We start from the raw sequence: 14,605 nt of genomic DNA, 5'->3' as shown, positions 1-14,605 counted from the left end.
AAGTGTATTATAATGTTAAATCCTCACAAAAACAACCCCACTGTGGTATTTTAATCCATTCACGCATCTCTGAACCTCGATTTCTGAGCACCAGCTCCTCTAAATCCACAAAAACAAGTGGGTTCTCACATTGTGACATATGAATGTGAGGGAACAGCCCCTACCAGGAAGAGTCTGCACTGCCAGCCCCGCCCCCAGACTGACACCCACACCCACTTTTTCTGCAGCGATCGGCAAAATGCTTTATATTTTATATGCAAATCCACCTTTGCAAAAGTTCAGATGTTGTTCGATGGCAGAGATGCTGCCAAGACGGTTCTTGGATGATCTTGAAAATCGAATCGTCTTATTACTTCCGGGTAGGAAAATAACTCCTATAAAATCCAATTTCATAAAAAAATACATAAATAAATATATATTGTGTCATATATTATCACATATATGGGTATGGTTTACTCTAGAAAAGGTTTAAGATTTGAATTATATACTGTAGGTCCTTTAAAAAAGTAGGATTTAAAAAAAAATCTCCACTGTTTTGCAAAATGTCATGATGTTTCATTTGGCAATACTTGTATCTATTTAAAAAGCTGACAAGATGATATTAAATTAATTATTGATGAGCGTCCTCCAGTGTCTTACTTTTGTTTTCCACCTAAACTCCTAACCGATAGTTGGCAGCTCTACCCCGAACCAAACAACCAGACAACCATCTTAAATGTTCAGTCAGCCTCGTGGTTTTTGTTGTTATGAGGCATGTACTTCATCGTTTTTACTTGGGATGGGTACCAAACCGAAACTCTGTGCCACGTCGCTGCCAGTATTATATAAAAACGTGGACTGTGTTGCTCAGATAAAAATGACTAAAGCAATACAGCTGCGCCAAAAATAGCAAACACTGGAATAGTCTTGGGATATACTGCGAAATGCATCGTATCTGGATATGAGTATTGTATCGCCAGACTCCTGCCAATACACACCCCTACTACATAAGCTATTAATGAATATGAATTAGTGAATACGATGGAAATGTTTTAATCCCTTCCTGATAAACGGTGCTGCTCAGGACTTACCATCACCGAGCGGTGAAGGAAACACTGGCATCTCGTACCCCGTGGGCGTCTGAGGGGAACTCTGGGAACTGGTGTCCCTGGAACTGCAGTTGGAGGCCGAGCTGACGGGAGCGGATGAGACGAAGTAGATGTCCGACTGTGGGCGGAGAAACAGAAACACGCCGAAGAGGGCGAGATGAAAGCGGAGCCAAACAGAGGAGATATCACAGAGAGACGGGAGGCGGGAGGTGAAACCAGGAAAAGCAGAGAAAAACAAAGAGACGGAAGCTTTTGTTGGATGCCAGCTGCAGCATTTTCTGTTTGAAATTATCTCTGTGTATAAATTAGGACAGAATTATTGTTTTGTAGACATTCAGATTGTCAGCCATATTTCCCACTGGAGTAATAAAGATTGCTTGAACAGACAGAGAGCTGAAACAGCTACTTTAACAGCACGGAATGAGGCTTGACATGAAGCCACAGCTGAAAGAAAAAAAAAAACACTAATAGCTTCTGCTACAGCAGAAACTAATTTGTTACAGGTAATTGAAAAAAAGGAGTTTGAGAAAATAAAGGAACAAGACGTAAACGGCGAGAAGAGAGCGCGATAAAAAGGATTGTGTCACGTCAGTCACACTGACCCGTGAAGCAGCCAGCTGCAGTTCAGGGACCACTGCTGTGTACACGAGGTTCCCATTAACCACCAGCCGAATCTCGATGGAGTCCGTGGTGAAGGCCAAAATATACGGGAAAGCACAAACTGCAAAGACACATGACAGAAATAAACCCTTTTTTTATTTAAAAGAAAAAAGAGAAATAAAAACTGAAATAGAAAGACATTTTTAGCATTTGCTGGAGAGATAACTAGAAGGTAAAGCATCGGGAGCTTCAGAGGGTCCTTTTGTCTGCTCTTTGGTGCGAAAGATGAGACACAGCATGGAAGCTATGATGCTGGAAGGTGGAAAAAAAAGCCCTCAAACCTCCTAACAATTTATGCGACAGGTGCTGCTTGACAGGTGCTAAAGAGCTCCAGACAGGCACAAAAACGTTCTTTTTATAACAGGGGTGTCCAAACTTTTTGCAAGGAGAACCACATTTGTTGAGCTGAAAAAGTGTGTGAGGACCCTTATATTCATATTAAATTATTTTTTGGCAATGATATACTTTTCATATCTTCACATAACACTGAAATATTTCAGATTTAAAAAAGAAAATCAAAATTACTTTGAATTTCATATTTGAAAATATGAAAAAAACGAAGGAAATTTCTATTTTGAAAAAAAAAGTGACTTAACTATTAAATACGGTAATGTAAAATTCTAAATTTAAATAATTTTAAAATAAAATAAAAATATAGTTACTCTATTTTCTGGAGTATAAGTCAAAGGAGAATAGATAAAAAAAATAATTAAAAAAAAACGTAATAAAGCAGAAAAAAACAAATAAAAGTCAGACAAATAAAATGATAATACTCCAGAAAATTTTGTTTAAAAGTGGTTTTGATCACAGAAACAAATAAATCTGTTCTTCACTTTTGGTCCTTCAGGCTCTGAAGGTCAAGTTGTTGTTGTTATTTGAGCCAATCACATTCAAAAAAAATCGTACACACAAAACTTGGATAGTGCTGATTCATTTTGTGCAAGAATCCTGCAGACTTTAGACATAACAAATGTGTAACATCTATAAAATACGTCTTAACAATATTTTGAAAGAATCTTTATATTTTTTTAGCACAACCCTCTCTAAAAGCCCAATGATCGCTGACATATCAGCTCAGTGGCCTTGTGGTAGAGTGTCTACCCTGAGACTGGAAGGTTGTGGGTTCAAACCCAGGCAGAGTCATAACACAAACTCTAAAACTGGGACACCCAGCATTAAAGGGTTGGATTAGGGGATTAAGCCACCAAATGGTTCCTGAGCGCAGCTGTGTCTGCAGCTCACCACTTCCGCAAGGAATGTAAAGAACACACCAAAGCGTGTGACAACTTTAACTTTGATAAACTGAAATAAAAACACAATCTGCTGGACTGGGATGCTGGGATGGCAAATACAACAATTAAGTTTTAATTGACTAAATCTTTCACGGTCTGGCCCCTCCTCTTTATCAAACGAAGGGTGCTAGAGCAGTTTTCAGGGGTGGCTGTACTGTTCCGCCCAGGAAGAGCGCACCGTCAGTCAGGCTGTTCTCCTACAGAGCATCTCACACCTGGAACTGAATTCCCTCGACAATAAGAGAACTGTCAACTCTGACAGCTCATTTAGTACACAGATAAAATCATGGCTTTTAGACAACTAAACTGCCACCACACCTCTGCATACATTTTTATTGTTTTTTTCTATCATATCTGTCTATCTATTTTACTTTTTTGTGCCTACTTTTTCCTTAATAGTTGCTTCTTTATTTATAAATTAACTGTGTTGTTTCTGTTGTCCTTTTTTTTATTTAGCTTGATTTTTTACCTAGGAATTATCAACCTCTTTATAGAGACTAATCTAAAATCTTATTTATCTGCATTTTTAAATGTTATATTAATATATGTTGTTTTAAAATAAACAAACAAATAGATTCACTTGTTTTCTGACAAAGAAAAAAAATCACACATTTTTTTCTAAATCCGACTTATTTTAAATTGTAATTATTTATTTATTAATCAAGCAAAACAGATTATCATAATCCAGATCCAATTTTGATCAATTAAAGTTTTTTTTACTCTCTAAAAAGTTAATAACTGTTTATCTTAATTATTTAACATTTAATCCTAATATCTTAGTTTTTTCATCCTTTTAATTTTCACTCCTTTGATACTGAAATATAAAAAAAAAAAAGCAAAAAAGTGTTTTTATGGCCAACAGGGGTCACGTAACAGATTCTATTCATCACCCTCTGCGTTAATAACAACATCCACAGAAGCACACATAACCACACAGGCCAGCTGGATGCTTTCGGTCGCACAGGCTGTTTCCACGGCAACCGCAAGCTCCAGCCAGGCCATCGTCGGCTTGACCAGGGTGTGGCCTGAGCGTTGTTGCCGTAGTAACCTACCAATAGCGTTGGGCATCTGGTTCCAGCTGAAGTGGAAGTCGGGCGTGTTGGACTGGATCATCGGCGTGGAGCCGTTGAACGGACAAACTTTCTTATAATAACAAATATCTGTAATTAAAAAAAAAAACAAGACAAGTAACGATTAGTTTCTCTTCTGCTTAAAGTGATTTTCTTTAAATAAAAAAAAGTATTTATTTTCAATTAGCAGCAAAACAAAATGTTTCTGTGCCCTCAAACCTAACAACAAGAGTCATACAAACAAAACTAAATAGAAATAGAAACTGATGTGGAACGCTGGCTTAATGCTGAAGGAAAATCTGTGTGACTCAGTCTGTGTGGCTGTGATTTTTACCCCCGTGGCAGAGGAAAGCAGCTCTGACAGGCCTGAATCAGATCTGAAATGCTAAAAGTTAAAGGCGAACTCACAGTTGTAGCACAGCAGCAGACCTGCCTCCCCGTCTTCATACACGTCGATGGCTGCTACGAAGTTCACCTGCAGGCAAAGTCGAGTCACTTTAAAGAGAGAATGTCATCTTGATCCAAAGGTCAGACATGAGAGATGATTGTAAAAAGAATGTCAGGTCACACAGCCTTAAGGAAACCTAAAAGATGTCAACAGCAGTTTGTTATTTATCTGGCTAATATTTGAGCAGCTGTTCTGTGGCTCCTCCCCCTCAGCTGGTGGCTGTGACTGACAGTTCAGTGACTCACTGGAGCAGAACAGTCACCAGCAGGTAAATCCAGCGACCATCTGGGCCCGCCACAGGTTACAGCTTCAATAAACTTTGCCGCCACCGAGGCGAAGAGGACCTCACCTTGTTGGCGTCTACATGATGCAGTCGGTAGGCATCCCCGGTGCTCTCATTGATCAGGTCAAACTGGTGCTTATAGGCCACACAAATCATGTTGTCGTTCTCCCCCGTCGGGCCATCCACCAGCGCCATCACCACCGGCGGGTCGCACAGACAGATCTCCTGAAGGGGGAGGGTCTTATTAAGGCAGTCTGTCATCCTCAGGACTCCCAAGAAATGTTCAATTTAACCGATTTATATGATATTTTTAGATTTGGTATTGAATCCATCTATTAAAATTGTCTGCAAATGTACTTACATGAGAAGAAAACAAAGTCTAAAAAGAACTTCCTCATGGGCGTACCCGTATGTACTGAAACTCCTCCACCGGGGAGTCGGCTCCTGTGGCAACAGCGCTGAAACGGGGATGCTTCCTGGTAATAAGGAGAAGTTTGGTTCTGATGGCTGCTACTATTCTCAGCTCTGAGCCGTGGTGGGTGTTGATAGAGTACAAATGACAACCTGAGCCACGGGAGAGAGGGAGGAGGGATGGGGAAAAGATTGAAAGCGGAATTCATTACATGTGGGCTATGCCGCAATGCCGTCTATCGAATTTTTTTATCCCCACAGAGCCATAGAATGCCAACACCTTCTTCAGCTTAAAAAAAATCAAGTTTAGCACCAGAATGCCTTTTCAGATCTGTCACTGCAAACTACTGTGTTAACTAAAGAAGCTTAAAATGATCTTTGGTACGATTTCTACAACTTTCTGAATATGGAAACCTTGATTATTTTTAGAAGATGTGTGTTTTTTAAATATCTGTAGCCTCACATCCTTCTCTATCTGGATTAGAGGTTTAAACTCATTTAGTCAGCTGTGCATCATCAGGATCAAGATTCAAGACAACTTTATTAATCCCTGCAAGGAAATTCTGTTGCACAGGAAATGCACAAAACTGACAGAAATCAAAACTCTTATAAATAAATATATGTACCCACAACTCTTAAATACAATTTATATATCCTGCCCTTTCTTCTCTCTGATCACTGCTAACTCAAATCTCTGTGATAAGAACACTTTGACTGTTCATTTTTATAGTATTTTCCTATTTAACACCTTTTTATACCAATAAAGTCCCACTCCGATCATCTTTTGATCTATCTTAGGGCGTATTCAGATTTGAAAAAGTTAAATTTGTTTCCGATCAAGTCCTGAACCTTGTTTTGAGTCGGTATTCAGACTGCTGTCAAGTGGACTTTCTTGTTCCGGAACAAAATTTGTAAACAAAACCATGTGACTAAAGATCTCTTCAGTCATTGGCCAGGAATTTCGAGGGTGGGGCAAAGCAACAAAAGGTAGAAATAATGGGGAAAAAAGTGTTGTCGATTTCGAGGACATAGATTCATCAGAGCAGCAGTACTTCGTCAGAAATTTGTCTCCAAATGGTTCCCGAGTGCGGCTGTGTCTGCAGCTCACCGCTCCCACAGGGGATGGGTCAAATGCGGAGAACAAATTTCACAAACGTCAGTTTTTTAACTTAACTTAAACTTAACTCTGAGTTGTAGATGGAACTGTTGAGTAAGCCTGCCCCCATTTCCCATCACCCTTCTTTTCACAGCCTCAACCTAACAACAAAAATGTGCAACAGTATAAAACATAGTTGTGAACCAGATGCTCAGATGAGGAAGATGAGATGTACATGGATTTGTGACATCACAAATACACTCTTTTGTCTGCTCCTAATTTACAATTTGAATCAAGAAATACACAGAAATGCCATTTTAAGCTTCATTTTCTTTATGTATTCTCAATTATTAGACAAAATCCACAATATATTACAAGAAAACACACATTTTTCCTTTAGAGCAAGTGGGTCCTTAAGCTAATTTAGGCTATTTTATTCTGTCTTAATCAATAGTTGGATACTGATGTTGAGCTTTTTGTAAGGGATTCCTCTTTGTGGTTGAGAAAGAACCTTTATTCCCATGAACTCAGAAAATAAATTTAATCCTAATCAGATCAAAGTCAAATAACATTTTTATGTGTACAGTTAAACCTAAAAATCCTATTTTATGCAGTAAAAGTGAGTCTGGTAAATCAACTTCACGGCTCTTTGGTGAAATGATGAAAAAAAAACAGTGGAATTCAAATAAATGATCATGCCAATGAAATTCTAGATTTAAATATGATAAGATGTGTTTCAAGTCTATCAGGAAATGTCTAAAGTTTGCGTGAAGCCAGAAATTCATTTAAACCTTGTGGGTAATTCTTAATTACTTTCATTTTTCATTTAAAATGTTCACTTGTTGCATTTATGAGATGGAAAAGATTGCATGACTCAGCCAAATAAGATAAATGCAGCCTCATTTTTCAGATTCAGATCACTTTACCCCACTATCATTCCAACAAACTAACAATCTGATTATTTCAGGACTGATCCATGAGTCAAAGCCATGTTTCTTGCTTAGTGTCAGCCTAACTTCTCAAAGTTGTACCTTTCGTTTTCTCCAGCTTGTTCTCCCTGCAGTCACATTTGCCCCTGATGAGCTGCTTTTCCTCCAGGCTCCTCTTGATCGTACCGAGCTTGAACACGTAAAGCCGAGCGTCCTTTCCTGGAAACAAAACAAGCGCCCCCGGTGATATTTTTATAAAGATTACTCTTTATTTGCTGCTTAGATACACAACAACTGCAGCCATTTAAAGGAACAACACAACGTGTCTGTGAGGTTCTTGTAATTTTAGAGCTTTTAATTCTGGGAGCGATCCGTCCCCACATGTGTTTCTGCAGATCACAGCCGCAGATCAATGCGCTCATCGGACTGGAGGGTGCGGCGAGTACGAATTAAACAACAGCGAGAGATGACAGAGATTAATTAGGAGCATAATGAGAAAGATGGCGTCCTTTAAGTGCCTGTTTTGATTCGAGGGGGAATATAATGAAAGGAAAGAACAGAGGGAAGCAGTCTCTGATGTGCAGGTTTACCTTTGTCAGCTCTGGTGATCAACAGGTCTTGAGGCTCGAGAACGTGCATCTGCTTCACCGCCATCGTTTTATCAAACACCGGCACCGGAGGAAGAGTCTGCGTCTCTGAAGTGCAATCGTGTAATCAGATTAAAAACGCTAAATATGGGAAATATGCAACTAACATTTTGGAGAAAAAACGGAGGACTTACCAGCGACGGTCAGAGCCGGATCAGAACCTGAACATATAAGTTAATTTCATATTTAGCGAAATGTTGAGAAAAAAATATATATATTTTTGGAGGAGTCTCACCTTCCAAGAGCACAACCCCTGCGGTGTCAGTGGCAACCAGCAGAGACTGACCCCATGAGTCAGCACACACGATCTCATAGGGGAACGTACTGCAGAAAGACTGGGACTCCCACGGCTGCAGACAGAAAAAACACAAGGATTTCTTCATAGATTTCATGTATAAGCCACTGAGGAGTCTTCTGATGAAAACTCGAGATCAGATTTGAGTTGTCGGTTGATGGGAGCACAGACTTTTTTAGAGTTTGATACAATAAAACAGCTTCAACCACTATCCTGGTGACTGTTAATATGCACTTGAGTTCTGGGTTTTATAGACTAATAAAATAAAACTCAACCCACCTATGGATTCTAAATTAGCCTTAGGAAAGGAAAAAGTGAAACATTTACCTTTTGAGAACAGACATTATATAAACATTTTCATCAAAAATAAATAAAGGGTGGTTTATACTTCCAAACGATTAGCAGTGGTCACACAGTTATCGGAGTATCGGAGTAGAATCGCTTCAGTTACAGAATGCGACACCTGCTGGTGGCGTAGTGCAATCGCGTGCAAATCGCATCATGTGGCTTGAATTTATTTCAGCGATTATTAGAGTACGCGACTACGCAGAAAAATCTGTCTAAAAATATCTTTTTAACACCGAAACTAATATAGACTTACTGAAGAAGTTAGGAATACCAAACTTCACACATAACTAGATAGAAAATAGATGTGGAATTTTATGGGTGAAGCTTATTGTATGCCTTTGATGTGGGATGCAAATTTAAGCACCGATTTCTCCAGAAAAATGTGCCTCGACCTTTAATTTGATGCAAATTCAAGTCAAATTAGTTCCTTTTTTACCTAACGAACGTTACAATCCTTATTACAATTTTCAACTTGTTAACCTTGTATAAAACAGGGAAACCCAATACATTTTGACAAAAATACTACATTAAATGGGGAAGAAAATCTAATTGCATCTTTTAGGAGCAAAATAAATTAAAGGGAAATACAATTTTAAAATCACAAATAAAACAAAAGTTTACCGCATAAATGCCGGTAAATTTTCAAACTATTTCTTTAAAAATGTTGAATTTGAAGTTTGCTTTTGTGGTCAGTACCTCTTTTCTGCAGAGGCCGGTGGTCACGAGGCTTGTGGGTGCGTCTCCTCTCACGATGGTCTTCAGTTTCAGAGCCTAAACGACAAAAATTTCACATGAAAATTCTCGATTTGATTTGAAAAACAATGATACAATCAAACCTGACAATGCATTTTATTTTGAAAATTACTTATTGGAAATTAAATTTTTTTGTAAAATTACTGAAAACTTGAAAATGATACTAAATATGCTGAAATGTTTTATTTAAGGAACACTTTATGATTACCGACCCTAAATGGGCTTAAAATCAATCTAACTGACATGCAGCGATAAACGTGAGTCTCAGGAATTACACAGGTAGGCCCACATTACAACCATAAAATGAGGAATTTAAGCACCGAGCAGTTTGTGGGAATGATAAAGTAGCGCCCATCTGATCAGAACATTGAACGTTGCCAATTCAAGCTGCACCGTCAGCCATAACCACTCACATATCTGCATAAACAGCCAATCTGGAGATCATAAAACCCGCACAAACCAACTGTTGGGAGGCTCAGCAGTGAGCCACTGTTTAGAAAACACCCATAAAAACAGGATCAAACCTGCAAAGACTTTCAGGTTTCGTGGCTGGGGAAATTAACAACAGATTAACTACAGTTAGGGAGCAAAGTGGGTCAAAACGAACACAACACAGGTAGCTTTTTTTACTGTTTTTAGGCATCTAAAAACGCCATTATCTCACCTTTCAGTCGTTGACCATCTTAAGATTAAAATTGGACATTTTCTTTAGCTAAAACTTAACTTTAATGGTCACTTGGCTCTTAACTTCATGATTTATTGTCAGGAGAATGCAAACAAACTCACAATTAAACCAAAAACTAATCAGGTTTTTGCTTCAAGAAAGAAAGAAAGAAGGTTCCCATTAATCAGCTAACCATGCGAAAGAAGAAATTATTTCCAAAATGTCAGAGAAAACCCCATGGACACGAAATTCAAATTTTATTCAGTTTTTAACCTCTCTCTGGAGGTTTAGTCAGCTGTCTGTCAAGGAATTAATCAGTTCTTTCAAGAAAATCCAGGCTCCGAAAGAGTTTTTTTTGTTTTGAGACACTTGAATAATTTACTTACTTCCTTTTTTTTCAGGGTGCTTTAATTATTGGGTTTATTTCTTCCTCAGCAATGCAAATTATGATATCAAAACTGAAAGTATTTAGGTGCTGTGGGCTGGGAGTGACCACCGATGCATTCAGGCATCAGAGACAGTAGAAACTGACAGTGTTTGGCCATCAGTGTTTTTCAAAGTTTTTTAGACTTTATTGATTTTTTTTAAACAAAATATCTCAAAGCAATGCTTACTTTTACAAGAAAATTTTGGTTTATGGATCAAAACCAGAATTAAACATGTGTTTTTGGGGGTTTTTAACATGTTTTTTTCTGATGATGGACGACTTGTATAAAGAAAATTAAGCTTAAAGTTGCATTTCTGAGTATTTCTTTATTCAAGTCGTTGTGAATTAGGAGCAGACAAAAAAAAGCATTTTTAAAAGGGAAAGTCTCAAGGGGCGAAAGGGGGGGGGGTTGCTCCAACAGTCCCACCTACAAGTAAGAGATGAATTTCTGTTGATCTGCTGCTGCTCTGCAGAAACTATGTCCAGGAAAACAGTCGATTTTGGCTAAAAACTGCATAATCATAATTAAAAGATTATTGAAAATGCTCTCAAAATAGATCAAAAGGGATATTTAAAAAATTGAAACTCCAGTAGCAAAATAAAGTAAATATCACTAAATATTAATATATACAAAAGAATATTATCTCTGCATCTTGCATAAAAAAATATCTATAATTTGTTTAATGTACTTTACAAGTCAGTTTTCTTGTGTTAAAGATTTGTTGTGAATTTATTAGCAAGATTAAACAAAACATAAAAAAAAAATTGAACGAATGTGGATTTAACGATAATATTAATAATAGGTTGCATATTTAACTGGTTTTAATCTCAACCTTGAGATGTCATCCATCCGTGTTGACAGCAGGAGGTTGCTGGGATGTTCATGGGTGTTTGTTGACATGTTTGCTGCAGTGTCTCCTTGCTGTGTTGTGTGTGTATGTGTGTGTGCGCCACACACACTTGTATCCACAGGTATCTGTGTGTGTTTACCTGCCCTATTCGAACAAATTCCGCCTGCCGCGCCTCCTCTTTTTTCCGTGCCGATTTTGGAGACTCCGGCAGCACGTCGCTGAAGGACCGTCGGTTCAACATGTTCTGGGGAGAGAAGGGAACCTAAACGTGGAACACGGAGAATGCAACACACACAAAAAAAAAGAGAAAGCACAGAAAGGGTCTTAGAGAGTGGCCACAGCAGGGGGTGAGAGCAGCAGTGAAACACAGCTTTGAAGGAAAGCAGGAAAAGCAGGAGATTTATAAAAAGGATGAGAGCAGAAGGTGCTCTGCTGGAAAAGTCTGATTCCTGTTGCTGTGGTGCAGCATGCAGATGCCAAGCCACACAATACACCCCAAAAACCTCAAATTCTGCAGAATCTAAGTGTTCAGATGTGTTACCTTGTGCAGGTCAGGTGTGAGGTCCTGGTAGAGAGAACGGATCAACATGTCAAGAGTCCGCTGACGCTTCTGGGCAAACGTTGGCGTCTCCAGTGTGGCTTTTTCTCCATTGATTACTGAAAGGAAAAATGTCGAATTAAAAAAAAAAAAAAAACAGTGACAGATTTTATTTTGCATAAATGGTAAGTTTTCTTACGCTTGACTAGTAAAAAGTCCCTGAATTCTTGGTGATCAGTAAATACAGGTTGAGATGGGAGCGGGGGTCCAAACAGAGGCACGCTCTCTTCTGAGAAAATCTTTAACCTGTGAGGCAAACAGCAAAGGTTTCTGGTCCTCAGGAGTGGATTAAATGTGATTTTTTTGGTAAAATAAATGTAAATATTACCTGTAACTGTCATTCTGGCAATTATATTTAACTAATGCAAAGATATCTGAGTGGAAGAGTTAAAGGAAAACATGGATGTTCTCTGCTCCGACCATTTGCTCAGTGGATGAAGGATACGGGTGAAGTGCGATCGGATCATCGAGGGTTTGAAGGTTGACGACGTGTCGTCTCCCTCCTGGAATACTATGGTAACAATGTCATTTCCAATGTGCCTTTTTCTCTCCACCTGCCAGGAGGAAAAAAACAAAGAAGCATCAACATCAGCTTAAAAATAATGGATTTTATCTGAGATTGCCACACATTTATTATTTTTCCCACAGCTGCTTGATGGAGAACAGAAACACCCAATTTGAAGTAGACGTTCAGAAGAAACCATAAAAGGTGATGATCCTTAACGCATCACGGATTTGACTGCTGGGGGGATTTGAATGGAACAAAAGCAGCATGTATGTCCAAGAGTGAGGATGTACAGGAGAAATATGAGGATTTAGCAAGAAAAAAATGTTTATTATAAAAATAAAGGTCGAGGAAGTTAAATATGAGATTAAATACACTTGGTGTCAAGGTATGGCCCCTTTAAATTTGTTTTTTATCTTGTTAGTCTGAAGTATTAAACTGTATGTTGGAGAAAAACAGATGAAGTGCCGCAGTCATTCAAACGTAGGTTTTCTGTCTGTTTCCATTTATTTCTACATAAAGATAAAATGTTTACAAATAGAAAACACTCAAAATAAAAAGGGAATTTTCTTAAAGGTAAAAATAAACCAATAAATAAAACAAATAAATAAAATAGGAGCTACATATTTATTTGTCTTTGATAGCATCACATATTCAGACTAAAAAAAATTTTTTTTTTAATTTCCTAGAAAAATGTGCCATAAAGTAATTAAAATTAGATCTAAAATGTGCTTAAACATAATAGACACAGACTTCTTATGAAACTTTATTCTAACCTAAATGTTCAGTGAAATTAGAAACTTTCAATTCAATTCAATTTTATTTATGTAGCCCAATATCACAAAAACAATTGTCTCATTGGGCTTCATATCGGTAAAGTCATTAAATAAAAACAATAGCTGATTGCTAAACTAAACAGACTAAACTAAACTGGTTATGAAACTCCTTATGAAGGAGGGATCCTCTCTCCTGTATCTAACTCTACAACTATAAATAGAACTGGGGGACAGTTGGGGACGAGGTCCACAGCTACGATGAGCCAGAGGAGAGGTCCACGGCCTCACCTCAACTAAAGAAATACGTAAGATATAATTCTGTATGTTTTCTTCTCTGCTGAATGCCATTTCCTTCATGCACAATGCAGTCAGAAAAAAAAGTTAGCTGATTTTTCATGTATGCACCTCTTTCTGCCTAAGTAGGGGAGAATCGAGATGCAGCAGGAGCACAGACTGTTCCTCATAATCGACCTCAGGAGTGTTTGCTCTTCACAACAAATTCAATTAAGTGTCGGATTTGTGAAGCGCTGACCCTTTTACATCGAATCCGCTAATATTTGTGTGGCAGAGAAGAGCATTGATGTCCTTTCTTTCCTTTCACCCCACCCTTTTGAGGTCCAGTTGCTTCTATTGTCTGTGTTTTCTGAGAAACATACCTGCTGTTTGTTCTCTTTAGAATAAGGTAACATGGTGGACACGTGAAACATGAGCTCATGGCCTTGATAAACCGTGTAGATGGACTTGATTCCTGTAGTGTCGTCTGTAGATTAATAAACAACATAAAAAAAACATTTAAAGCAAATACTTAAAATGCTCTAAAATTATGCAGCAATGTCAGCAGTCTTACTCTTGGTGTCTAATCCTCCGCGGTAACCTGCCCATCCCTGCAGTGTAATGGTATCACCCAGCAGAGTTAGAAACTTCTCAAAGTTCTCACTCCCCATCTCTAGAAACAAAAAAAAGATTAATTTAGTTTTAAACTAGCCGGTTGGGTCTTTTTGTTTTAAATCAATAATAAAGCAAATGTGGGTTCGCATAATTAGCTTGTAGACCAGGCATGTCCAAAGTGTGGCCTGAGGGGCCACATTTCAACATTGTTGTACCATCCACCTGTGTCAATTTCTAGCTTATTTTTAAAATGTCAATTGGAAATAAAAAAGAAAAGTTGACAGTTAGAGCCAACACTTCCAGGACAAATTATGGAAACTGGAATATTTTTTGTCAAATATGACAACTGTGTCTGCCAAATATGCCAAGAAACTTCTAAAATAAGTTCAATATCAAGAAGGATTACCAAAAGAGACACGCTAACTATGACAAAATAACTGCAAAATTGGACAAACAGACAGTAATTTAGGTAAAAAAAAATGTCAAACAGTCAAAGAGCTCCAGTATGTCAAAGAGCATGTGCTTTTTAGCTGTCACCGGCAACATCTCTGATGATAAAACCCATTCAGGGTCAGA

The 14,605-nt window shown here is 38.2% G+C and overlaps 1 protein-coding gene across 7 annotated transcripts in view; it reads right to left on the bottom strand.

Annotated features, from left to right (window-relative positions):
- The window catches only part of garnl3 (GTPase activating Rap/RanGAP domain like 3), an 83,912-nt gene that overhangs the window by 11,983 nt on the left and 57,324 nt on the right, over positions 1–14,605 (bottom strand). For 5 of the 7 annotated variants that reach the window (XM_036214389.1, XM_024299169.2, XM_024299168.2 and 2 more), the window contains exons 10-27: positions 13,989–14,087; positions 13,798–13,901; positions 12,306–12,414; positions 12,189–12,234; positions 12,000–12,106; positions 11,804–11,919; positions 11,402–11,524; positions 9,264–9,338; positions 8,160–8,274; positions 8,059–8,085; positions 7,868–7,972; positions 7,380–7,496; positions 5,248–5,405; positions 4,908–5,066; positions 4,519–4,585; positions 4,093–4,200; positions 1,691–1,809; positions 1,071–1,206 (exon numbers count right to left, since the gene is read on the bottom strand). In XM_036214389.1, coding sequence (XP_036070282.1) covers positions 1,071–1,206; positions 1,691–1,809; positions 4,093–4,200; positions 4,519–4,585; positions 4,908–5,066; positions 5,248–5,405; positions 7,380–7,496; positions 7,868–7,972; positions 8,059–8,085; positions 8,160–8,274; positions 9,264–9,338; positions 11,402–11,524; positions 11,804–11,919; positions 12,000–12,106; positions 12,189–12,234; positions 12,306–12,414; positions 13,798–13,901; positions 13,989–14,087 — 1,890 coding nt within the window. The remainder of the gene's footprint in view (positions 1–1,070; positions 1,207–1,690; positions 1,810–4,092; positions 4,201–4,518; positions 4,586–4,907; positions 5,067–5,247; positions 5,406–7,379; positions 7,497–7,867; positions 7,973–8,058; positions 8,086–8,159; positions 8,275–9,263; positions 9,339–11,401; positions 11,525–11,803; positions 11,920–11,999; positions 12,107–12,188; positions 12,235–12,305; positions 12,415–13,797; positions 13,902–13,988; positions 14,088–14,605) is intronic. The other 2 variants (XM_024299170.2, XM_024299173.2) reach the window with 1 other exon arrangement.

Source organism: Oryzias melastigma, linkage group LG12, assembly GCF_002922805.2.
Source record: "Oryzias melastigma strain HK-1 linkage group LG12, ASM292280v2, whole genome shotgun sequence".
Classification (NCBI taxonomy): Eukaryota; Metazoa; Chordata; class Actinopteri; order Beloniformes; family Adrianichthyidae; genus Oryzias; species Oryzias melastigma.
The sequence above is the reverse complement of the archived record's forward strand: the minus strand, read 5'-3'. Positions and strand labels throughout refer to the sequence as shown.